This window comes from Oncorhynchus gorbuscha, linkage group LG24 (assembly GCF_021184085.1).
Source record: "Oncorhynchus gorbuscha isolate QuinsamMale2020 ecotype Even-year linkage group LG24, OgorEven_v1.0, whole genome shotgun sequence".
In the NCBI taxonomy this organism is placed as follows: Eukaryota; Metazoa; Chordata; class Actinopteri; order Salmoniformes; family Salmonidae; genus Oncorhynchus; species Oncorhynchus gorbuscha.
The window spans coordinates 30,571,287-30,597,294 of NC_060196.1; the positions used below are offsets into that span (position 1 = coordinate 30,571,287).

Below are 26,008 nucleotides of genomic sequence, written 5' to 3' on the forward strand. Positions count from 1 at the left end.
CAGAATAATAGAATATTGTACCATATAAAGAAAAATAAATAATGTGTAAAACTGCAGCATCCCACTTAAAACATTAAACTGGTCCATCTTTTCTCTCTCTTCTTTATTGCCATGTAATAACCAGCTGCACACAGCAATGCTGACCAGATTGAGCTTTTATGAGAGATCTGTATTCAGAAATGCAAGCGGCCTCACTTTCCATAGGCTGATGCTGTTTCTTCTGTTAGTAATTATTTGTCCCGTGTTTGAGAGGAACCTCTCAGAGGGAACGGATGTGGCCACTATGCAGAGTCTCCCTGTCATGACTTTAGTAAACCGTGGGTAGACAGAGGCCTTGTTCTTCCACCAGCTCAGAGGATCCGCAGATCTTTGGAGGAGGGGCTCCTCCAAATAGGATCGGACCTCCATTATGGCATCTGCTAAGATTCCTTCGTGCTGCATCCCCAGTTGCTCTCTCGCAAAACAGCATCCAAACAGTAGACGTTTGTGGCACTACTGCTGGTGCTTCTACTCCATCTGATCCCTCTTCTTCCTGTTGCCCTGGTGCCTGAGCCAGCTGACTGCTGGGGCTGTCCCTCCCTGCTGCTGAGGTTATTATTTGAAGAGCCTCATCAATCGCTCTGGCATCACTGAAGGCTAACTTCTTAAACCTGGGGTCAAGTGCAGCGGTTTCTGATCGCACGTGATTATATTCCATTCTGTGGAACTTTCTGTCCATTGGTGAACATAGGGTGTCCATCAACTCTGTCACTTGTCATGTGGTTACATTTGCTTCTCTCTGGTGGCTGGCAGTAATTCACTGCAGAACCTTACACAGGAGTATCATTTTTGAGGCTGTCACATAGCTGAAAAGAGAGAACAGTAACATATTAGTTCAGGTTCATGTTTTGTCTACTGATACTACACTCTCATCTACTGCTCATATACATATATAATACTGGATTAAATAATGATGTAGTAATAACTGCTTACTGTACCTCCCTCCACTGACCTCCACAGTGACCTGCTCAAAGGGTTCCAGGACTCTGCACAACTCCTCCACCACCACCTCCCATTCCTCTTGGGTCAGAGCATCAACAGGTGCATTGACATTGGCCAGGGTAGAGATGACGGCATCCTTTGACTCAAGAAACCGCATCAACATATAAAATGTTGAATTCCACCTTGTAGTGCAGTCCTGTTTAGGCCTCAGCTCAGGCATCCACATCTGGCGATGTGTAGACTTTAGTTTTCAGCACCTACTGTGCTCCTGTGGAAGTAATCCACAGCCGCTTTCACTTTGTCCACAGTGGGCTTCATCACCTTCAGAGCATCTATTACAATCAGGTTGATTGTGTGGGCAAGACATGGATGATGGGTCCATTTTAACATTTGGTTAGGTTAGCTGCATTGTCGCTAACACAACAGACCACTTTTCCATCTACTTGCCATTCTCTGGCCACTCTCAACAGTTCCTCTGCAGAGTTCTCTGAGGTGTGTCTGTCACTGAACTCAAAGCAGTCCAGAAAACAGCTAGACATCGACAAATCTTCAATGAAGTGACATGCAACATGTAAGAAGTGGTTACCCTTGATGTCCAGCAGTCAGTGGTAAGGCAAACTGCAGTAGCTTTTGGACTCTTCCCGCACTGAAGCCTGTGTGCTCTCATACAGTTGTGGAATAAGTGATTTTGAAAGGGTTTTCCTGCTTGGAATTGTGTGCAGTGGATTTAGACTATTGCTTTAATTTCTATAAACCTCTGTCCTCCACGATCGAAAATGGCTGAAAATCGGTGGCAATCATTTTAGCCAATGCAATATCAATTTGGCCTTGTTTTGCTACAAACATAGACTTTGGCATAATCTGGTCCATAGAAGACTGCGTTGCTGTGGGTCGCGGAGTAGGCCTATTTGAGTGAGTGGATTCTTCTCCAGGTGTGGAGGTGCTGGCTCCACCACTATCACTAGCAGGCCCGCTAGTTTCTCGAAGCTCCACTACAGCTAGCTTCACAGTTGGGTGCACAGTTTGCATATGCCGGTGTAGGTTGTGCGTAGAACCGGCTTAATATAAGATTTTGTGTTGGCAAATTTTACACTGTGCTTTAACATTGTCTACGTTATTAAAATGCATCCAAATGCTACTATGCTTCTGACTCATTTTCCAGCTGTTGTTTTCACAGCTGTCCTTCCTCTCTCTCTTTGGCTGCTAAGTGTGTGACTGTGAGTGAGCCCTCCCTCACACATCTTTGGTTCATTGGTTGACACTGCTTGTCTGATTGACAGGAACAACAGCTGTCAGTCTGAGCAGACAGTCAGAACGAATGTGTGACTTGAGCATTTAGGCCTATATTATTTTATTTATTTTTCCGTTCTTTGAATTAGTTCATTATATTTGTTACGGATACAGGTATCCTGTGGGTGTGTGTATGTGTCCTGTGTTCTTTTCTCTCCTTCTCCCCTCACAGGTGAAAATCATCACTCCCCAATCAGTCACCAATCAATCATCAATCAGAAGACACACCTCCTCCTGTTTCCTACCCAATCACAGTTCCTTTCCCTTGGTTTAAAAACCCTGTCAGTTGTTGCTCTAGAGCTCAATCTATCTGTAGATGCCATATGTCTGTAGATGCCATATGTCTGTAGATGCCATATGTCTGTAGATGCCATATGTCTGTAGATGCCATATGTCTGTAGATGCCATATGTCTGTAGATGCCATATGTCTGTAGATGCCATATGTCTGTAGATTGTGCTGTTACACCCTCTCCTACTATCGCTCTTTATGTATTGACCTCTCTTTTGTTTGAGCATCTCCATATCACTTTGTCCTCACCTGTGAGTGTTGTTTTTGGTTGTGGTGTTTGTTTGCTGGTGGGAAAAGAGGAACCAAAAAATACACTACCCATAGGTGAACTTTGTTAAAAACACTAGTTAGAACTGGGTGGACCACCCACTGTATTTTTGGTTAGTTAGCTTTTGTTGAAATAGGCAAGTCTAGCTTAGGAGTGTTTTGGATGCTTATTGTTTCTTTCCTTGCGTCCAGCTCAGCCCCTTTCTCTGCTCCACCCACCCATTATGGTGTTTTTTCTAATAAACCATGTTTGACGGTAATTTAGTTGTCTGTGGTTTCGTTTTCACTTTTTCACTATTACAATTTGCATGAGTTATGTTACGGGTCTCGTTACCATCTCCCCTAGACTGTCGGGCCAAAAGGGATTCGTAACAATATTCATTTGAATCTTTTGATTATTCATACTTTAAAAGTTTTATAAATAGATTCGGCTGTTCTGATACGGGAGTCGGCTCCAAACGTTCACATACAAGAGACAGCTTTAAGAGCCGACTCGTTCGTAAACGACCCATCTATTGGCTAGAAATACTCCTCAAAGTGCAAGGAACGCAACATTTTTAAAGGAGCTTTCCATCAACATACTATGGGGATATAGCTGAAACGGCTGTAGTTTAATTAACAAGATGTATAGACCTAATTTGATGTTTTTTTTTATTTTTATGTATTTGCCTGAGCCAAAGCGGTAAGTTGTGTACTCGATATCGAAAGTGAAAGTAAACGTTTACAGCCAGGCGTGGCAAAATGATACAAATATTACTTTTAAAAATCGCTTACCATATATACTGCTGTGGTATATTAGCATAATAGTCAACTTGTTGTAATTGCATTGTAGTATTTGTAGTCGACCTTTATGCGCGTTTCTCCATTTTTTTGTAACGGTTACTGGAAAGCTATTGCGCACTTACAGGCCAGGAACGGTGCAATAACAACACGCATTTGTAAGGAAACATTACATACATTAATGAGCTTTTTTTACTTTGCTTAGACCAACAAGGCATAGCATTATCTAGGTCTTTTTTAAATCAGAAAGTAGCACATGCACAAATTAGTTTGTTTGTAATGTGTTAGCAATTATACTGATAATGACTACTACTTTTACACATTTGTCTTTGTTTAGCAGCAGCTACTCTTCCTGGGGTCCACAAAAAACAACTTGACAACTAACAAAACCCTTATACACTTAATTTGGGGGCGCTCAAGATGGTGGCATGAGAGGGTGTGACATTTCTAGCTGAGGAACAATTTTAGGGTTTTCTCACAAAGTTTGTAGTTTTAGACTGCAGTTGCAATTTGTTTTTTCACAAATCATATCTAACCATACAATGTAGCTATTTTGAATAATTTTGTAATTAATCAAGCCATTGAAATATATTTGACGATTTCTAACGAACATGCTAGATATAAGTTTTAGCGTGTGTAGTTAGCCTGAAAAGAGGCATTGTTGAAACTCATATGCTTGCAGTGTAAAAAAAAGGGGGTGAATGTGAATCATACCCGAATACCCCAACCTAGGAGCAACTTCCAAAGAAGCTGAGAGGTTAACCATCAATGAGCCAGCTACAGGACAACTGTCTGCATCCTCACATCTAAAATCAAACATGACATGGATTTGGTGAAAAAAGAACACTATCAGTAATGTTAACCTGAAGACGATTGATTTCAATGCTGAGTAAGTAAACTCTGAAGCAGCAGAACGCAACATTGAAAATTCAGGATGCAAAGCAGGAGAAGAAACTCACTGAAATGGAGTCAAAGGTAAACGAGAATGACCGGTATGGTCGGAGATGGAATCTTCGAATTTATAGAATCGCAGAAATATCTGAAGAGAACATCAACGCAAGAGTGAAGGACATTTGCAGGGAAATAGTCCCGGAGGAGGAGCGAAATGTTGCAGGTTCTGGTTGCAGTGCACCGCCTGGGTAGGCTGAGATGGGGAAAACAACCAGCCACCACGACCAGTGATCATGAGATTCATCTCCAGGACAGCGAGGGATATGACATGGAAAAGTGCAAAGAAAAATGACTTTAAAAATTAACAAACTGAGGCTCAAGAAGGATCTGACAGCATTTGACAAAGAAGCTCGAAATAGTCGGTGGCGGATGATTGAGAGAGCAAGGAAGGGAAAAGTGCAAACTTTGCGGGAGCCAAGGCTTTGTTAATGGGAGGGAAATTCACGGAATTTAAGGTGTTTCAGCACTTGGCAATAAATGTATACTATGTCAACTGGCTGATAACACCATACTTTTAAGAAACAGGAATGAGGTTTATAATGCAGTTTCCTGTATTGAAGACTTTTCCTTAATTGCGTGTTTCAAAATAATATTTCCACTCAAGGATTGTGTTTTACAGGAAGTATATGGTATCCCAGTTAAAGATAAGGTGACTTATCTTGGAATTGTTATATGCAAGGATGAAAAACAAAAGGAGTGAATTAAACTTTAAGCCCATTATTGAGAAAACAAAGAAATTGAACCTCTGGTTGCTTAGAGATGTTTCGTTATACGGTCGTGTTTTATTTTCCAAAGATGAAAGCTTATCCAGATCGGTGTATGTCTCGTCATTACTTGAATTATCCCCTAAAATTTTAAAGGACTTAGATGAGATTCTTTATAATTTTTATTTGGAGGAACAAGCCTCACTATCTACGAAAATATATTCTCACTAATACCCAAGAACAAGGACGTCTTGTGGTTTTTAGATTTCAATACTCTAAATAATACTTTTAAAATAAATTTGATTCTGAAGTATGTTAAGAACAGTATTTGGAATGTCTTCCCTAAGTATTTATTTGACTCTGTTGGTGGTTTCGAATTTTTGCTTCAGTGTAATTTAGATGTTGATAAAATCCCAGAACAGTTGGCCAAATTCCAAAAGCAGGCAAATGTAGCTTGGATGTTAGCGTATAATCACAATTTTTCCCCTCACAGATACTTTACATGGAACAACAAAGATATACGATTAAAAAAATACGTCTTTTTCGTAACAGTTTTGAAAATAAAATGATTTTGGTTGGTCAGTTACTGAATGAGGATGGATATCTACTCTCATACGTGGAATTTCTTGATAAGTTTAAAATATCTCTTTTAAATTCCTCTGTGGTTGATGTAAGTAACAGATTTACATGAATATATTCATTGGCAATATTAACATCAAAGATGAATATAAACAGATTAGGAATATTGTTTGATACTACAATTCTCTCAACAAGATTCTTTTGGTCAAATATCTATGGTGAAATGCAATTGGGGAAATCATGGAAAATTGCTAACAAATATTGTATCAGTAACAAGGTGAAGGAAGTTTCATTTAAAATGTTGCATAAAATCTATCCTGTGAAACATGTTTTGGCAAGATTCAAACTGAATATTGACTATAAATGTGATTTCTGTGGAATGGAGGAGACCATTTAGCATTTGTTTTTTTGCCTGTTTTTATAGTAGAATTTGCCATACAGAATTTTGTTACAAAAAAAATAGGACTTGTACTATTTCATGGTTTTGCTATAATGATTTATTTTAGGTATTTTGATGTAGATAAAGATGTAGTATATGTAATTAAACTGCTAATAATACTAGGTCAATTTCATATTCACAAATGCAAATGGTCTAATTCAAAACCTAACTTATTTCACTTTATAAATTAATTTAAACAATACGGCACTACTTTAACTAAAATGAAAAACAAAAAGGCAATTAACTTGTATTATTAATGATTTGTTTGTTTAGGATTCCTGGAAATGTAAATAGTTTATGTATGCTTATTTGCATGTGACTATTCCTCTTTTGTTTGTTATTTGTTAATAAAAAATTATAAATAAAAAAACACTTATACACAAGGACAGTCACACATTTAAAATACAATATACAAACAAAGAACAATACACGAACAAAGGAAAGAGAATTTTCTTGATATGGTAGTGAATCCGGAGGATAGCCCCGACCGGGACTCAAACCTGGATCTAGCAGCTGTCAAGCCAACACCTTAATCATTACACCAAGAGGTCCAAACTACTTGAGTTGTGTTAAAGGGATAGTTCAGGATTTTATCAATGAAGCCCTTGATCTACTTCCCCAGAGTCAGATGAACTCGTGGAGACCATTTTTAGGTATCTGCGTCCAGTATGATGGAAGTTAAGAGGTACTTTCTGGAGCCAACGCTAACTAGCTGTACCCATAGCCTTTTAGTCATTGCACTAACACTAGTTAGAAATTGGCTTGTGAAACTACCTGTAACTTCTTTAATACTGGACACATAGACATACAGCTGGTATCCATGAGTTCATCTGACTGGGGAAGTAGATAAAGGGCCTCATTGCCAAAATCCAGAAGTATCCCTTTAATATATTAATAGGAAATAGATTGATTTCTAAGTTGCAGAATGTGTCCCACTTCTCACTAAAGCACTCTAGTGTGGGCTTATTTGTTATTTTATGTCACCTACCATTTAGACAACCTAATGCAGAGCCTCTTTGACATTATTAATTGAATACATTGTTTTGTTGGCCATTACAGACCTACAGTATGACAGAGAAATATTTGGCATACAGTAATTTCCTATTAATGTTTTACAGCATAGTCTGAGTAACATGGAGAGAAGGCAGATTCAGACAAATTATCTCCATGTCTAAATGTTTTCCCTACAGACATCTACTCCCTGAATTACATCTACACTGCCCTGTCAAAGCCACTAGAATTGCCTGGTATCCATGAGTTCACTGCCATGGGTCTGATGAATGACAAACAGATTGATTACTATGACAGTGTGGCAAAGAAGAAGATTCCCAAACAGGACTGGATGAGGGAGAAGCTGCCAGCAGACTACTGGGATAAAGGCACTCAGTCACGCAAGAGCAAGGAGCAGTGGTTCAAAGTTAATGTCGATATCTTGATGAAGCGCATGATGCACAACAACACTGGTGAGGGATCACCTGCAATTTGTCCTACGCTCACCGTTAATCTTTTAAAATTGTAGGTCATTAGTTACCCATGTATATTGTCATCATTGACCGTCTTTTTCATTTGTTTTGCCTCTCAGATGTGCATATCCTTCAGTGGAAACATGGCTGTGAGATTGACCGACAGAGTGACGACACATTGAAATTCATAAAGGGCACAGACCAGTACAGCTACGATGGTGACGACTTCCTGGCCTTTGATGATGCCAATATGCAGTGGGTGGCCCCAGTTCTTCAAGCTCAGCCGACTAAGAAGAAGTGGGACGGGGTCCAGATCCTCAACCAGTACACCAAGGGCTACCTGGAGAAGGAGTGTGTGGACTGGCTTTCCAAATTCATGAAATATGAGGACAAAGAATTCAGTAGGGCTGATTGTGAGTACTTAAATAGTATAGCCTAACAAATGGTTAACAAAAACGACCATTTGTACATGTGAGATCAGAAATAATATTAATGTTCTCCATTTATTCCCTCTTTAGCCCCTCCAAGGGTCTATGTATTTGCTAAAAAGGCCAAAACTGCAGGACATGTCCGACTCATCTGCATGGCCACAGGTTTCTATCCCAAAGATGTAGAAATGCATATTAAGAAGAATGGTGTTCCATTGACCGAACGTGATGGAGTGCAGTCTACAGGAGTCCTACCCAATGATGATGACACTTACCAGATCAGGATGAGTGTGCAGATCCCAGAGGCAGATAAGGAAACTTATGAATGTTATGTCGACCATAGAACTTTGAAGAAGCCAATTGTGGGAAAATGGGGTAAAGTATGGCTAATTTGGTTTAGTGTTTATTGTTTCCTGTGTCAATAACACTAAACCATCTTAATTTGAACTGAACCGCATACTGACAGCTTTGCAAGTGAGGCAGGAACAAAACTGATGTTAGCTTCTGGTTACATATTGTTGCTTTTTATAAATACTCTGCCTTTTGTTTTGCAGATGGAATATGTTGTGATTGCAGTAGTTTCGGTGCTGTAGTCATTGGGACAGTCATCGCCATTATTGTAGTTCTGATCTTGATTCCGGTGGTCCTGTTTGTTCTGCACAAAAGCGGGACAATTGGTAGGTCTTGATTTATATCAATTCAATTGTTTTTGTTTTTGTTAAATGTTAAGAAAAGATGAATCAACGGTACTGCTATGAAAGGTGGGAACTACGGCCTAAATCCATATGCATTATAACATTTCTATGTATTTTTCTCTTTACACATCAAAGTGATTCCAGGCTTGAGAACTAGAGGTTATTATCACAGCCTCTCCTTTTGTCTGTATACAGCATACTTGGGAAAGTATTCAGACCCCTTGGCTTTTTCAACATTTTGTTTTGTTACAGCCTTATTCTAAAATGGATTACATTGTTTCTTCCCCCTCTTCAATCTGTACACTGTCATGTTCTAATTTTCAGAGTAAATAACTCCGTCACTAGAGAAGCTTAGCCAAGGTTCATTCTTCCCAAGGGTCGATACAGCTATAATTCAGACACAGACATGACTTCCCCCGTGGTGGTATTCATACCCCACTTTGGGTGTGTAGACCCTCATAACCTTAGCGCTCCATCAGTGACATGAATTAGTATACCTGTATTTCATATTCTCTAAACCCAACAACACAATACCCCATAAGGACAAAGCAAAAATGGGTTTAGACATGTTTTGCAAATGATGGATATGTGAAACTGAAATAAGACATTTACACAAGTATTCAAACCCTTTACTCAGTACTTTGTTGAAACACCTTTGGCAGCGATTACAGCCTCGAGTCTTCTTGGGTATGACGCTACAAGCCTGGCACACCGGTATTTGGTTTTTCTCGGCAGATCCTCTTAAGCACTGTCAGGTTGGATGGGGAGCGTCGATGCATAGTTGTTTTCATGTCTCCAGAGATGTTTGATCAGGTTCAAGTCTGGGCTCCTGCTGGGTCACTCAAGGACATTCAGAGACTTGTCCCAAAGCCACTCCTGCGTTGTCTTGGCTGTGTGCTTGGGGACGTTGGCCTGTTGGAACGTGAACCTTTGCCCCAGTCTGAGGTCCTGTACTTTGCTCCGCTCATCTTTCCCTCAGTTTTGTCTCGTCTCCCAGTCCCTGCCGCTGAAAATCCTCCCCACAGCATGATGATGCTGCCACCACCATGCTTCACCGTAGGGATGGTGCAAGGTTTCCTCCCGACGTGACACTTGGCATTCAGGCCAAAGAGTTCAATCTTGGTTCATCAGAGCAGAGTATCTTGCCTCATGGTCAGAGCCCTTTAAGTGCCTTTTGGCAAACTCCAAGCAAGCTGTCATGTCCTTTTACTGAGGAGTGGCTTCCATCTGGCCACTACCATAAAGGCCTGATTGGTAGAGTGTGGTTGTCCTTCTGGAAGGTTCTCGCATCTCCACATTGGATCTCTGGAGCTCTGTCAGAGTGACCATTAGGTTCTTGGTCACCTCCTGGAGGCAACTGTTCTTGGAGACCTTCTATAAAGCAGACATTTTTTTGGTACCCTTCCCCAGGACAATTCCTTTGACCTCATGGCTTGGTTTTTGCTCGGACATGTCACCTGTGGGACCTTATATAGACAGGCGTGTGCCTTTCCAAATCATGTCCAATCAATTGAATTTACCACAGGTGGACTCCAATCAAGTTGTAGAAACATCTCAAGGATGATTAATGGAAATTAGATGCACCTGAGCTCTATTTCAATTCTTATAGCAAAGGGTCTGAATACTTGGGTAAATAAGGTATTTCTGTTATATTTTTAGCTAATTTATAAAGATAAAAAATATCGCTTTTTCATTATGGGGTATTGTGTGTAGATTGATGAGATTTTTATTTTATTTGATCAATTTCATAATAAGGCTGAAACGTAACAAAATGTTGTAAAAGGGGAAGGGGTCTGAATACTTTCCGAATGCACTGTACATGTCATTTATCAACATAATGGTTGATTGTTACATATAACATACTTTTGACATTAGTTATAAGGACAATATGATGCTTTAATATCGGAACAACAATCTGGCCATCAAACTTAAAAAGGTGTTCAATGTAATAACCAATACTGTTTAGATTTACCTTTGGGTTTTGAATAAGATCCCATTTATTCTGAACAAGTCTGAAACACTTTAGTCATTCATTCAACTCCTACTACAACATGATCTTCTTGTACTGAAACTTTACTTTACTGAAACAGATATTTTTGTAATATCTGGAATGAAATGAGTGACTGTTTTCTCCCTTTTATTAGCCACGGATGATGAAAGCAGAACCTCATCAGACTCTGGTAATCTAATATCCGTTGACCCATAATAAATAATAAAATACATTAAGCAGACGCTTTTATCCAAAGCGACTTACAGTCATGTGTCATACTTAATATCAATCGGAGAATTAGATTGTATTTGTTTTCCAATTACTTTTGAGACTGTAGAAAGACTGTTTCCCTCTGCCACTATTTCAGATCAAGGCAGCCAGATTGCAGGGTCCTCAGACAGAGGCAGTGAGGAGGACGTTAAGAAGTCAATGCTGCCTCAGGAAAGTAAGTCTAGATTGATATCAACCCTTCTGCCACCTCTTCTTCAACTTGCAATTTGGATGGTTGAATGATTCAGTGATATCCAACTCGAGTCTTATAGGGTTCTTCTGGTTTCCTCTAATATTGAAATGTCGCTTGTTTATTACCAAAATAATTTCCTAACGAGTAATTATGGCGATGGCATAAAACGAGTGTGAATTATATGCTGCTTTGGTTTGGCACTTAGAATTGGTTACTTGAATGTAATAAATACATTTCCCTTGATCTTACAAAGTTTGCATTTATCAATAAATAGACAGTTAAGAACATAAAGAATATCACTTTCAAAATGTCACAGATAACACTTATTATCACCAAAAGACAAAGTTAAAGATCCATACCACTGGTTGGTTAATTTAATAATTTTTTAAATTCAACCTTTATTTAACTAGGCAAGTCAGTTAAGAACAAATTCTTATTTATAATGACGGCCTAGCCCGGCCAAACCCTAATCCGGACGATGCTGGGCCAATTGTTCGCCCCCTTATGGGACTCACAATCACGGCCTGTTGTGATACAGCCTGGAATCAAACCAGGGTCTGTAGTGACGCGTCTAGCACTCAGATGCAGTGCCTTAAACCGCTGCACCACTCAGAAGCCCAAATGTGTCGCAAAACCATAGTTGGTATTTGACACCATCCATTTGTAATTAGAGCTGAGTCATGTCAATTATTGTCATGGGTGATATTTTACAACATTGCACTGTAATGTATGTGTTCAGTCTAATAATGCACATCTTTTCCATGTTGTCTATTTATGTGCAGGTGGCTAGATGACCGTTGGTGGCCAAACCTCCTGACCGGACCATGAAGGACAGTCAATTCATTTCATAATTTTATAGTATGGCTAGAGCTGTTTCGGTGTGGCCACGAGTCATGACGGCAGTCAAATTCCACATGACCGTTTAGTCCCGCTAATTAGACTTCTCCAAGCTCTGATGCTGCTGATGGTCATTAGTAGCCTACCAAACTGGCTAACCCTATTGTCCCTTTAATCACTCTGAGATTAATGCAAATCTAATCAAAAATCTAATCAAACACTTCATGAGAGCCCATGAGCTCATGTTGCTCAAATATTTCTATAGGCTATGCAATTGCGTGAGAAAACAGCATGATGGTCATTATAAAAAATAGGATTCCATCAGCTTTCCATATGCTAGGCCTACTATATTTTATTTGTCAACTATCCTAGTATTATAAGCACATTGCTTCTCTTTAAAACAGGAGTATAGTCTACTGATGTATTTATTCCAGCTGCCCCTGTTTCCATACAGGTTCATGATAACGGTCCATTCTAAATCAAAACAAATTTCACACGCAAACTATTTAGTATGTAAAGACGAGATTAAATCAAGAATAGTCTGATGGGTCACAATTTTAGCCTATCAGTGATAGGCTAATATTGTCACCCATCAGACTATTCTTGAGTGATATACAGTGGCTTGCGAAAGTATTCACCCCCTTGACATTATTCCTATTTTGTTGCCTTACAACTTTGAAGATAAAATATTTTTTTGTGAAACAAGCAAGAAATAAGACAAAAAAACGGAACATTTGAGTGTGCATAGCTATTCATCTCGGGATGTTGAGTTTGTGCCAGACATAGCGTTTATCTTGATGGCTGAAAAACTCAATTTTAGTCTCATCTGACCAGAGTACCTTCTTCCATATGTTTGGGGAGTCTCCCACATGTCTTGACGAACACTTTAAGCAATGTCTTTTTTCTGGCCACTTCTGTAAAACCCAGCTCTGTGGAGTGTACGGTTTAAACTGGTCCGATGGACAGATACTCCAATCTACACTGTGGAGCTTTGCAGCTCCTTCAGGGTTATCTTTAGTCTCATTGTTGCCTCTCTGATTTATGCCCTCCTTGCCTGGGCTGTGAGTTTTGGTGGGCATCCCTCTATTGGCAGGTTTGTTGAGGTGCCATATTATTTACATTTTTTAATAACAGATTTAATGGTGCTCCATGGGATGTTCAATTTTTTTATAACCCAACCCTGATCTGTACTTCTCCACAACTTTGTCTCTGACCTGTTTGGAGAGCTCCTTGGTCTTCACATCGTGTGAGTTTGAAGTTTGGGGAAGATAATTTTTACCATAAAAATGCACCTTTATAAACAAAAAAGCATTTCATGCATAATCACATTTGTGGTCACTTTTGAGAATGGCGTTCTCCTGCTAATGGAACATTTGCACTCATAGCCTACTGCCGTGTGCTTATTGCTGCGCTTATAGCCTACTGCCGTGTGCTTATTGCTGCGCTTATAGCCTACTGCCGTGTGCTCATTGCTGCGCTTATAGCCTACTGCCGTGTGCTCATTGCTGCGCTTATAGCCTACTGCCGTGTGCTCATTGCTGCGCTTATAGCCTACTGCCGTGTGCTCATTGCTGCGCTTATAGCCTTTTGCCGTGTGCTCATTGCTGCGCTTATAGCCTACTGCCGTGTGCTCATTGCTGCGCTTATAGCCTACTGCCGTGTGCTCATTGCTGCGCTTATAGCCTACTGCCGTGTGCTCATTGCTGCGCTTATACTGTGAAGAAATACCCTGATAGTTGATCAACATTTTAAACGTTCTCATCTATGGCTTCAGGCTCATTACTTGAAACATGTTTTTTTTTTCATTCTAGTGGTTGTATTCATTTGGGATCTATCGCATCCCACAACTGTGCCAGACGGTTTGGAATATTTAGATCTCGCACAGAATAGAATAGGTTAACTTTTGTACTATGGGGGATAGTAGTGAATGTATTATGTCGTGTATTTCATTATTTTACTGTTGCAATGGATGTTTCTTAGAGGCATCTTTAAGGTATTTGTATAATGCTTCAGGGTTATATAAGCCTAGAGGTATAGGCTGATATGTTTTCTTACCTCTGGCCAAACAATATCTTGTTTTACGTTTCTGCAAATATATGCATAAAATATTATGATTAATATTATAGAGCATTGATAATCCTTGGGGTATTTGCAATATTGTTTGTTATGATTGTTTATTCTGGCCAAGATGGGCAGTACCAAGTTGTACACAATTACAGTCAGACAACATGAAAAACTAAAAGTAAAATAGTAAAATCCATTTATGGTAGTGGCCATAATGGTATCATAAAATGGCAAATTAAAAACATTGGCAGGTCAAGGAATCAGCCACAAAATCCTTCATCAATGATTTAAAAGTTCTCCCAGTTTAAACTATTTTGGAAGGCGTTCCAAGCCTATTATGCAGAATAAATAAAAGCCTTTTTATCAAATTCAGTTTGACATTTGGAATAGTTAGCAAACAGTCCGGCAAACAGTCCGGCAAACAGAGTTCCCACCACATTTCTGAATAATAAAAATGCCCACATTAAATGGTAGTAAACCCAAAATGGCTTTGTAAAGTATACCAGTGACTGAGCCTACGTGTGACTAGAGAAGGCAAGCCAACCCTATTTCAACCTAGGGCCCATTTCAAAACCGTTCACTGAGTTACCAGGCTAAGACAAAGCTACACTCTTGAATTAATATGCAGTGAAGTTTCTTTTAATGTCACCTTGTAAACATTGATTTATGGAGAACACAAATAAATCCAACATGCAGTCTTGAAGTTCAATACAAAAATATATTTTTTAATCTTATGCCAGAAACATAGTCAGTGTTTTCTTATGAATAGGGACTCTAGGATTATGAACTAAATACATTCACAAAATGATTTCATTCATTTCTCATGGCATTAATCTGTTACAATTCACTAAACCACTGTTACATGGCTTATTGCATACATACATGCCTACAGATGTACACACACCTGTACTGCTTTTGAAACATCCTGCATGATTTGTTATTCTGAATAAAAAAACAATTTATAAAAGCCACTTTTTTTGCACAGTCATTATCATTCAAAATATGGTCTACCGGGCCAAAAATGATTTTAAAAGTTCCAAAAGTACAGCCTGTTCCACATGAATTTATCGACAGGAGGATAGTAGTGGCTAATGATAACGGAATTGTAAACAACAGCGCATTTGCACAGAGTTCTGATGCTGAATGGTGTGCAAAGACGAGGTTCGACTATTTCTTACGAAGTACAGTTTCATCAGAGAAGAGACTTTTGATTTGGTGCAACACCTGTTCAACTTAATGATCAGGATCAGCACAGGAGTTGACTTGTTGGAGAAAGCTGAGAGCGCAGAGTCATAGCATCGTGGGGCGGACTTCAATTAGACAGAATTTTGTGTACTTGTATATTTTCAGGTCATTATTGATGACAACTCCAGCTTGTTGTTTAATGGTAGGCTAGTTTTGAAGGTCCTTATATTGCGATGTTTCCTTGTTGCCGCTGGCAAGTTCCATTGATTACACACCTGAGAAAATCATTTTTTAATTGGCAACATGATAAGATAGTTTGATTGGTTGGAATTCCCAGTTGTCAGGTGATAAGATTAGTATGACTGGCACAAAAGTGCTTAGTCTCCGTTCTAGTATTATTTAGTCTCTTTCAGAACAACAAATTAGTCTAATGCATAATTGAATTAAACAAAGTAATAATGGATTGATTTATTAGTCTAGATTTCATACCAAAATTATTACTATGATGTTACTATGCTAACTATTATCGATTATCATAACTTTTTTTTAAAAATTCCCATCTCTACCTAACTTCTTTTACATCTCTACCCAGGAGTTGTGACTAACCCATTTGCTGGATTTTGTAACCATTAGAGAAATGGTCGCTGAATTACATCTACACTGCCCTGTCAAACCAGTAGAATTGCCTGGTATCCATGAATTCACTGCCATGAGTCTGATGAATAACAAACAGTGATTACTATGACAGTGTGTCAAAGAAGATTCCCAAACAGGACTGGATGAGGGAGAAGCTGCCAGCAGACTACTGGGAAAAAGGCACTCAGTCACGCAAGAGCAAGGAGCAGTTCAAAGTCAACGTCAAAATCCTGTAGTTATTTTACTAAAACTCCCAAGATAATTAACCTGCAATGCGCAAAGAAGACTGGACTTGAACATAGGTGTGTCATTGCCTCCTATAGAGTACCACAGTATGAGTCATAATACCCATAAAATCAAGCGGTCAAATGGAAATGGTTTCAATTGTTTTTCCACCATTCATTTTACCCATAGGGGATTTTCTTAAGACTTAACATACGGGCTGTTTTGTGTAGACTTACCCTGGCGTGACGTAACTAAATAACTAAATCTCTCAGACAAGGTGATTTTTATCAATATATTTGCCTGTATTTACCCCCAACAAATGAAATTCTAATTAGCTGCTAATGTGGCTATCATAAAGAACTACAACTGCCATGATGATCTGGACAAGACTGCCTAATCAAGGCAAAAGTAAGAATCTCTGGATTCACTATCTAATGTTAGCTAGATGTAGTATTTAATAAATTTCTTTAAATGTACCTGTTAGCAAAGCTGACAGTTAGAGATGACGTGCTAGTTTGCAGGGTTTTGTGTTCTTGCATGATGTCTACTTTGATGCTAATTAGCACTTTCGAATCTGAGAGTAAAATGGAGCCCAATACATATTGATTAAAGTCACCTTGTCAGAGAGAGATTTACATGGTTATCAGAACCAAGATGGACCACAGCTTGTCGTTTCCAATGGGAACAAGTTAATCATAGTGGGCAGAACAAGCAAGGAGGTGGGCAGAGCCAAGCATGCGCTAGCGATATCCTATTGGCGCGATCTAGTATACATCTGCATATTTCCATTAGGGAATTCCTACTTTGAAGTGCACGTGTGCAATAACTAAATTCGCCATTGCGAATTGCACTCAATCTAAACAGATTTTTAAAAACTTTTGCAAAGGGTAAAGTCCACAACTTAGTCCACTCTGTTCATAGCAGATTCTAGTTTTGGGAACAGAAAACTGTATTGACATGACAAATTAGCAGAATGTCGGCCAAAATCCATCTGGTTCCATCTTCTCCCACTGCCCACCAGTGGGCTTACTCTCGGAAACACCAACCGGATGCTTCACATTTATACATACATTCAAATATCTGTCTCATTGTTCTATCTGTGATGCCACTATGCAGTGTGTGGCCCTAGTTGATCAAGCTCTGCCGACTAAGAAGAAGTGGGACGGGGTGCAGATCCTCAACCAGTACACCAAGGGCTACCTGGAGAAGGAGTGTGTGGACTGGCTGTCCAAATTCATGGCATATGAGTACAAAGAACTCGGAGACTAATAAGGACTGTGAGTATTTACAAACAAGCTGATATTTGAATGGTCATCTGAACCTCAAATAGTGTAAATGTAGATTACAGAAAAGAAACACTCATGTTCTCTGTTTATTCCCTCTTTAGCCCCTCCAAAAAGTCTATGCATTTGCTAAAAAGGCCAAAACTGCAGGACATGTAAGACTGACCTGCATGGCCACAGATTTCTATCCCAGAGATGTGTCCCATTGACCATACATGATGGAGTGCAGTCTACAGGAGTCCTACCCAATGATGACGACACCTACCAGATCAGGATGAGTGTATTACTCCACTCATACAGGAGTAATAAAGGCCTAGGTCATACATGACGACGCTAGCACCACGTCCACTGATTCTGCTAATGTTATTTAAAAGTACTGCCAGTTACTTAATTGTATATTCCTTAAGTACATAGTGAATGCAGCTGAAATATGGAAGTGCTGATGTTAGTTCTGCTGTTCCAGGTCAAGGCAGCAACGAACGTCTAAAGAGGGAGGCAATGCTGGCTAATGGAGGTAACATACTTTTTTTATGTAAAAGAAAAGGATAAATTAACTCAATCATGGCCTCCCAATCTCATTCTTAAAAGTTGCAGGTTTTTTTTGTTGGTGTTATTTGATGTTGATTGTATAACAAACAGTATCTTAGTACTTAACAGATTTGGTGCCAGCAGCCATACCACCCTACATCCAACTACAGGCTTTGACACTACAACCCATATATTAACCAACATCCCCAAACATCCCAACAAATATCAACATAATATAATTATTATTATAAATATCAACATCAAGAGACTACATGGACATGTAACAATAACACACCACTACTATGTATTTCTTTAGGTTCATGAAATGGTCCTTGTCCACCCACGACTCTGGTAATATTGAACTTCTACTGTAATTCATAGTTATCTGTAGAATTCCTACTGTTACTGCAGCTATGGCCCTGAGTATAAAAAGCAAGCACCCATTCCCATAATGACTTTCTCTCTCTATTCTCTCAGACATTAAAGTGACTGACAGCGCATCCAAACCAAAGAACGTGTGATTCTGTTTTGTTAATCAACAAACACTGTGAATCTGGATGTATTCCTTTCCAAGCATTTACCATTCTGATCAGATAGGCTTGGATATGAAGTTCTTAGTTTTGGATCATTTTGTCCTTTTGAAAATCGTAGTGGGATTTAACGGTTTTCTTGACTTGAAGGAGAGGCGGACCAAAGCGCAGCGTGGTTATTTTGATTCATGTTTAATAAAGCACTTCACATGAACAAACTAACAAAAACAAGAAATGTGAAAACCCAAAACAGCCCTATCTGGTGCAAAACACAGAGACAGGAACAATCACCCACAAACACACAGTGAAACCCAGGCTACCTAAGTATGATTCTCAATCAGAGACAACTAATGACACCTGCCTCTGATTGAGAACCATACTAGGCCGAAACAGAAAAACAAACATAGTCTGCCCACCCCAACTCACGCCCTGACCATACTAAATAATGACAAAACAAAGGAAATAAAGGTCAGAACGTGACAGGGATTCCTTGTGAGAATAAAATGAGCCAAAATAATGTATTTTCACTTGAATAACACTTTAGATATAGAAAATGAACATTGTGTTTTTCATAGATTTTTTTATTTTTAACCTAGTGCCCATTCATTTCAACCACTACACACACACACACATACACACGCACACACAGACAGCACTTATTTAAATACATATTTTGTAAGTATAAATCACTGCTTTAATAAAGGACTACTTTATCAACCAATGTGAAACATCTCAGTAGCCCTTACAGTAAGTGTTCAACAATGCATGCCACATTGTCCTCTTCCAATAATGCTCTTCCCTGTTATGCGTTTGAGTCATTATAATAATGAAAGATAGCAATGAATAAAGGTACGCCTATATATACTGCATGAAGTAGACCTAGCTTCAGTTACAGTTTACATAACCAACCAAACTTGTTTGACCTGTTTGACCACATTCGTTAGAGCTCACCTGGTTGTGAAAGCCGAAGTGCTCTGTTGTCACACTATGCAGCTCACCTTGGGATTGGCCACAGACTTTTATTTAGGATAGGCATATTATTATTTTCGGGGCATTTAACATTCATGTGTGCGTTCAAAATGTATGTCGTCGTACTTTTGTTCCTTTTCGCGACACTTTCGACGGTGGACAGCGGTAAGAACATTTATTTCTCTGTCTTGTTGCTAAAGGTGAAAGTCAAATGTTTTTTTTGGCTGAGTTGCTATAGACTTAGGGAAAAATTAATAATATGGAGAAATTATTATCATCGAGGCACATTTTGACGATTCATGTTCAATTGTTGTATCGTGAAAATGGTAGGTTAAGTTCTTTATTGTTCTGTTGAAAATGTTCGCAAACTGTCAAAAATAATAATTACTTACTTAATAACTTCAACTTCCCAACATTTTATTTAGTTATTAAAACTGTATTGATAATTTGGCTACAATGTTTATGTTTTGCCTCTTGCTGCCAAATTCCGTTGACTGTACCCTGACTGTACACCTGTGAAAACTATCTCACCTGGCAACAGAAAAGGACAGTTTGATTGGTTGGAAATGCTATGGTGACGACAAGTCTAGTGCACAATTTCGTTGATCCAGGATCAGTTTTTTTAGTTTGGTCTCTTTCAATAACCATTGTAGGCTAAGTGGTGAACAGAAATTGTATGATTTTTTAAATACAAATAATATGAAAAATGTAACAGATTAAGGTACATTTTATCACCATCATTCCTTTATTTAGTATTTCAATTGATTTGATATTCCTTAAAAAGTCATCCCCAATTATTTTGGTCTTTGAAGAAGCATCTCTACTCAGGAGTCACGACTAACTCATGTTTCACTTTTTGTGAGCAGTGGGGAAATGGTCGCTGAATTACATCTACACTGCTCTGTCAAAGCCAGTAGAATTGCCTGGTATCCATGAGTTCACTGCCATGGGTCTGATGAATGACAAACAGATTGATTACTATGACAGTGTGTCAAAGAAGAAGATTCCCAAACAGGACTGGATGAGGGAGAAGCTGCCAGCAGACTACTGGGATAAAGGCACTCAGTCACGCAAGAGCAAGGAGCAGTGGTTCAAAGTCAACGTCAACATCCTGATGGATCGCATGAGGCACAACAACACTGGTGAGAAACAACACTTGCATTTGTGTCACTCTACACAGCCTACTGTAGATATTTTACCAAAACTCCCAGACATGACCATAACATAGGTGAGTCATTCCCTCTCCTATTCTATTTGTTTTTCCTCTCAGATGTGCATATCCTTCAATGGAAACATGGCTGTGAGATTGACCAACAGAGTGACGGCACATTGAAATTCATAAAGGGCACAGACCAGTACAGCTACGATGGTGACGACTTCCTGGCCTTTGATGATGCCAATATGCAGTGGGTGGCCCCAGTTTTTCAAGCTCAGCCGACTAAGAGGAAGTGGGACGGGGTCCAGATCCTCAACCAGTACACCAAGGGCTACCTGGAGAAGGAGTGTGTGGACTGGCTTTCCAAATTCATGGCATACGAGGACAAAGTCGTCAGTAGGGCTGATCGTGAGTACTTTTTGAAAAGTTTTCTAAACTTCACATAGTGTAGCCTAACTATGGATAACTCGAAGGATCTTTTTACAACTCAGAGTACTTTGGACCTAAAATAGTATAGCCTAACAAATAGTTAACAAAAAAACGACCATTTGTACATGTGAGATCAGAAATAATATTAATGTTCTCCGTTTATTCCCTCTTTAGCCCCAAAGGTCTATGCGTTTGCTAAAAAGGCCAAAACTGCCGGAAATGTCCGACTGACCTGCATGGCCACAGGTTTCTATCCCAAAGATGTAGAAATGCATATTAAGAAGAATGGTGTTCCATTGACCGAACGTGATGGAGTGCAGTCTACAGGAGTCCTACCCAATGATGATGACACTTACCAGATCAGGATGAGTGTGCAGATCCCAGAGGCAGATAAGGAAACTTATGAATGCTCTGTCAACCATGTAGCTTTGAAGGAGCCAGTTGTGGGAAAATGGGGTAAAGTAGTCCTTATATTCAATTATACCGGTACTGTATGTATTTTCAACAAACCAGTTATTAGTTAACCAGTTATGGTTATCAGTTGTGGTAAAATCAGACGTTTCTGAGTCTGTTAACAGGTCATGAATGCAGATGATTAAAATGTGACAACTGTTTTTCAAGCTCAATGTACAATATGTCATTGTTAATGCTGAATATGTCCTCTTATATTGTCTTCCACGCAGATGGGAAATGCTGCGATTGTACCCAAGTAACAGGTGTTATCATTGGTGCTGTTGTTGTGTTGGTCCTGCTGACCGTGGTTAGCTCCATGTTGGTTCTTTGGAAGAAAGGCAAAATATGTAAGTTTTTCACATTGTGAATGAATTTCATACAGTATGTTATTTTTCTTATTTGTATATTGTTTTGTGAGATAAACTAAAGCGATTATGGTCATTTAGGAATGTGGAAACCTTTTTTGATATCAGGGCGTGACTTTAGTAAATCTCAAGTCGGGAGGTCAAAAAGAAAGAGTATTTTATGTTTATTTTTGCCTACCACTGTGTTTCCACTGTTTCAGATACTCATTTAATAAAAACCTGTCATATTTGGCGTTAACATCTTGCTCCATTGTTTTAGTTGCTGGTAAAAAAGGAGATCTACCAGCTACTGGGATCCAGGCACCTCTAAATGGTACCGTTGATACAATGTCATGTATTTTGTCCTTCCTAGAACAATTACATGTGTAGCAGTAGCACAGCAATAACAAAGATCTAGTAAGGATATGTATAATGAGGGGCCATCTTATCAGTGTTTATTGTTGTGATTGAATTATGTCTTGTGATGATTCAATTCATTAATGACAGCCCCCCCCCATATCCTTGTTTTTACACATCAATCATTTTTATTAATCACATACAGATGAATAGTTTGACTTCTTATTGTCCACTTGTTGCTCTGGACAATACCGATGAGTATATAGCACAACATCTACCTTGTACTTGCAAAGCTAGTCCGTTCACATGACTCTGTTACTTTCAGGCAATGGAAATGGAGCCGCCGTTTTGAACATGCCTGGTAAGACTTACAAATGTCATAGTTGTAGAGTGGAGGTCATGTTATGTTTTACAGTTGTTAAAAGCAGAGAAGGCTCCAATTTCTTTCATGCAACGGAGGGTAGATTATAATTACAATTAAGAATGATTGACTGATAGCATTGATTTCTGGTATTGTAAAAAAACGCGTTCATTAAGTTTTCAAAAGTGACTTTAACAATACAACAAGGTCTGTCATGTTTACTTTTTGCCGCAAAGGTTGCACCTTTATCACAAGTCATGTGGCATGTAGACTTGTACAATGAGGGGACTCTGGTAATGTTATTCAAAAGTATTGTCAGTTATTTTACTGTATATTTCTTAAGTACATAGTGAATGCAGTTGAAACTATGGAAGTGCTGATGTTAGTTCTGCTGTTCCAGGTCAAGGCAGCATCGAACGTCTAGAGGAGGAGGCAATGCTGGCTAATGGAGGTAATATAATTTATCCTTAAAATATATATAATGTAATACAATCATGGCCCCTCAATCTCATTGTTGAAAGTTAGATGTTTTTCTGGTGTTAGTTGTTGTTGAAAGTACTATTATGTATCTGAGCACTTAAAGGATTTAGTTCCTCCAGCCATGCCACCATGTATCCAACTAGGCAACTGGCACATGTCCATCAACAGTACAAACAATATATTAACTAACATCCCCAAACATACAGTGGTAAAAAAAAGTACTCAAGTGTCATACATGAGTAAAAGTAAATATACAATAATAGAAAATGACTCAAGTGAAAGTGAGTCACCCAGTAAAATACTACTTGAGTAAAAGTCTAAAAGTATTTGCGTTTAAATATACTTAAGTATCAAAAGTAAATGGAATTGCTAAAATGTACTTAAGTGTCAAAATTAAAAGTGTAAACCTTTTCAAATTCCTTATATTAAGCAAACCAGATGGCACAATTTTCTTGTTATTGTGTTTAGTGAGTCCGCCAGATCAGAGGCAGTAGGGATGACCAGGGCTTTTCTCTTGATAAGTTTGTGAATTGATCCATTTTCCTGTCAAAATGTAATGAGTACAAAAAATCTATATATATTTTCTTTAGGAATGTAGTGAAGTAAAAGTTGGCAAAAAATAAATAGCAAAGTAATGTTCAGATAACCAAAAAAACTACTTAAGTAGTACTTTAAAGTATTTTTACTTAAGTACATTACACCACTGCAAACATCCCAACATCCTTTTACAAATATCAGCATCATGAGACTACATTGACATGTATACTAACTGCACTATTACTATGTATTATTTAGGTGTAATTATGTCATGTTTGCTATTTGATGCAAACTTTACTTTAATCACATTTGTCACAAATCATGTGGTATGTAGACTTGTAAAATGAGGGGACTGTGAATCATAGTCAAGAAAATGTTTCTCAAGGAAGGGAACACCTAAAGAATAACTAGCAATTAGACACTGAACATAGTGGGAGACAACATGACACATTAATTCTAACTAATGAATTATCTGTACCGAGTAGGATTATTATGACACTGACGTGAAATGTAAAGTCACATCTTCTATGTACTAGGTGGGTAGTTATCGATTCAGTCAAATCAGAGATTGAATTACATTGCTATGATGATTTTTCCGTTAATTCATATAATTTTATTTGAGAATATGCATGCCTATAGAGGACCAATGATCATCACTGAAGGCTTTATATCTGTATCTAACTAAAGAGTGATAATATTCTCTTTTCCCAGGGACAAAGGATGACGCTAGCAGCACTGACTCTGGTAATGTTATTCAAAAGTATTGTCAGTTATTTAACTGTATATTTCTTAAGTACATAGTGAATGCAGTTGAAACTATGGAAGTGCTGATGTTAGTTCTGCTGTTCCAGGTCAAGGCAGCATCGAACGTCTAGAGGAGGAGGCAATGCAGGCTAATGGAGGTAATATAATTTATCCTTAAAATATATAAAATGTAATACAATCATGGCCCCCCCAATCTCATTCTTGAAAGTTAGATGTTTTTCTGTTAGTTGTTGTTGAAAGTACTATTATGTATCTGAACACTTAAAGGATTTAGTTCCTCCAGCCATGCCACCATGTATCCAACTAGGCAACTGGCACATGTCCATCAACAGTATAAACCATATATTAACTAACATCCCCAAATATACCGTGGTAAAAAAAGTACTCAAGTGTCATACATGAGTAAAAGTAAATATACAATAATAGAAAATGACTCAAGTAAAAGTGAAAGTCACCCAGTAAAATACTACTTGAGTAAAAGTCTAAAAGTATTTGCGTTTAAATATACTTAAGTATCAAAAGTAAATGGAATTGCTAAAATGTACTTAAGTATCAAAATTAAAAGTGTAAACCTTTTCAAATTCCTTATATTAAGAAAACCAGATGGCACAATTTTCTTGTTATTGTGTTTAGTGTGTCCGCCAGATCAGAGGCAGTAGGGATGACCAGGGATTTTCTCTTGATAAGTGTGTGAATTGATCCATTTTCCTGTCAAAATGTAACGAGTACAATATTTTCTTTAGGAATGTAGTGAAGTAAAAGTTGGCAAAAAATAAATAGCAAAGTAATGTTCAGATAACCAAAGAAACGACTTATGTAGTACTTTAAAGTATTTTTACTTAAGTACTTTACACCACTGCAAACATCCTTTTACAAATATCAGCATCATGAATCTACATGGATATGTAATACTAACTGCACTATTACTATTTATTATTTAGGTGTAATTCTTAGTTATCTAAATGATTGTATTATTGTCATTAGCATGCCTACTGTTACTGCAGCTATAGCCCTGAGAATAAAAAAACAAGCACCCATTCCTATAATGACTTTCTCTCTCTATTCTCGCAGCCATTGAGGAGTGACTGACAACGCATCTAAATCTAGCAAACAACATGTGATTCTGTTTTGTCAACAAATACTGTCAATCTGGATGTGTACATTCCCAAGAATGGACCGTTGTGATCGGCTTGAATTTGAATACTTATTAATGAATGTTTTGATCTTTTGAATATCATAATAGAATTCCTTTTCAATAAATTGACTTGTAAACCGCCTATATTTGGGCCATTTTAATGTATTGGTATTGGAACCTTATTCTATTTCTATTGTAGATTGTTTATTTTAAAATAGAAACCAATCATTTAAATCGTTGCACACACATGCACTGAACTGCTTTGTAAATATGTTTTGTTTTCATTTTTCGGGGAAAGTATAAATAACTGCTTTAATAAAATACTCCTTTATGAACCAATGTGAACGCCTCAGTATCCCTTATGTGTTCAACACTGCATGCCACATTTGACTGTTCCAATGATGATTGGACCCT

At 38.4% G+C, this 26,008-nt stretch overlaps 1 protein-coding gene and 2 pseudogenes across 1 annotated transcript; all 3 read left to right on the top strand.

Moving 5' to 3' along the window:
* The first annotated feature begins 3,177 nt into the window (after positions 1–3,177).
* On the top strand, positions 3,178–13,392 carry LOC124012002 (annotated as a pseudogene).
* A 953-nt stretch (positions 13,393–14,345) lies between these two features.
* LOC124012207 lies at positions 14,346–18,599 on the top strand (annotated as a pseudogene).
* A 939-nt stretch (positions 18,600–19,538) lies between these two features.
* On the top strand, positions 19,539–25,933 carry LOC124012001 (major histocompatibility complex class I-related gene protein-like). The gene is made up of 11 exons (XM_046325336.1): positions 19,539–19,742; positions 20,444–20,719; positions 20,848–21,141; positions 21,337–21,618; positions 21,846–21,962; positions 22,240–22,293; positions 22,642–22,677; positions 23,078–23,128; positions 24,406–24,438; positions 24,546–24,596; positions 25,531–25,933. The coding sequence occupies exons 1-11, from the start codon at positions 19,673–19,675 to the stop codon at positions 25,542–25,544; spliced, it is 1,278 nt and encodes a 425-aa protein (XP_046181292.1). The 5' UTR covers positions 19,539–19,672; the 3' UTR covers positions 25,545–25,933.
* Positions 25,934–26,008: the final 75 nt, after the last annotated feature.

Bases quoted from the DNA above. Each gene is read 5' to 3' on its own strand.
- LOC124012001 (XM_046325336.1), top strand. From the start codon at position 19,673: ATGTGTGCGTTCAAAATGTATGTCGTCGTACTTTTGTTCCTTTTCGCG. The intron at 21,142-21,336 runs GTGAGTACTTTT...TTCCCTCTTTAG, and splicing joins AGTCGTCAGTAGGGCTGATC to CCCCAAAGGTCTATGCGTTT. The intron at 24,439-24,545 runs GTAATGTTATTC...CTGCTGTTCCAG, and splicing joins CGCTAGCAGCACTGACTCTG to GTCAAGGCAGCATCGAACGT.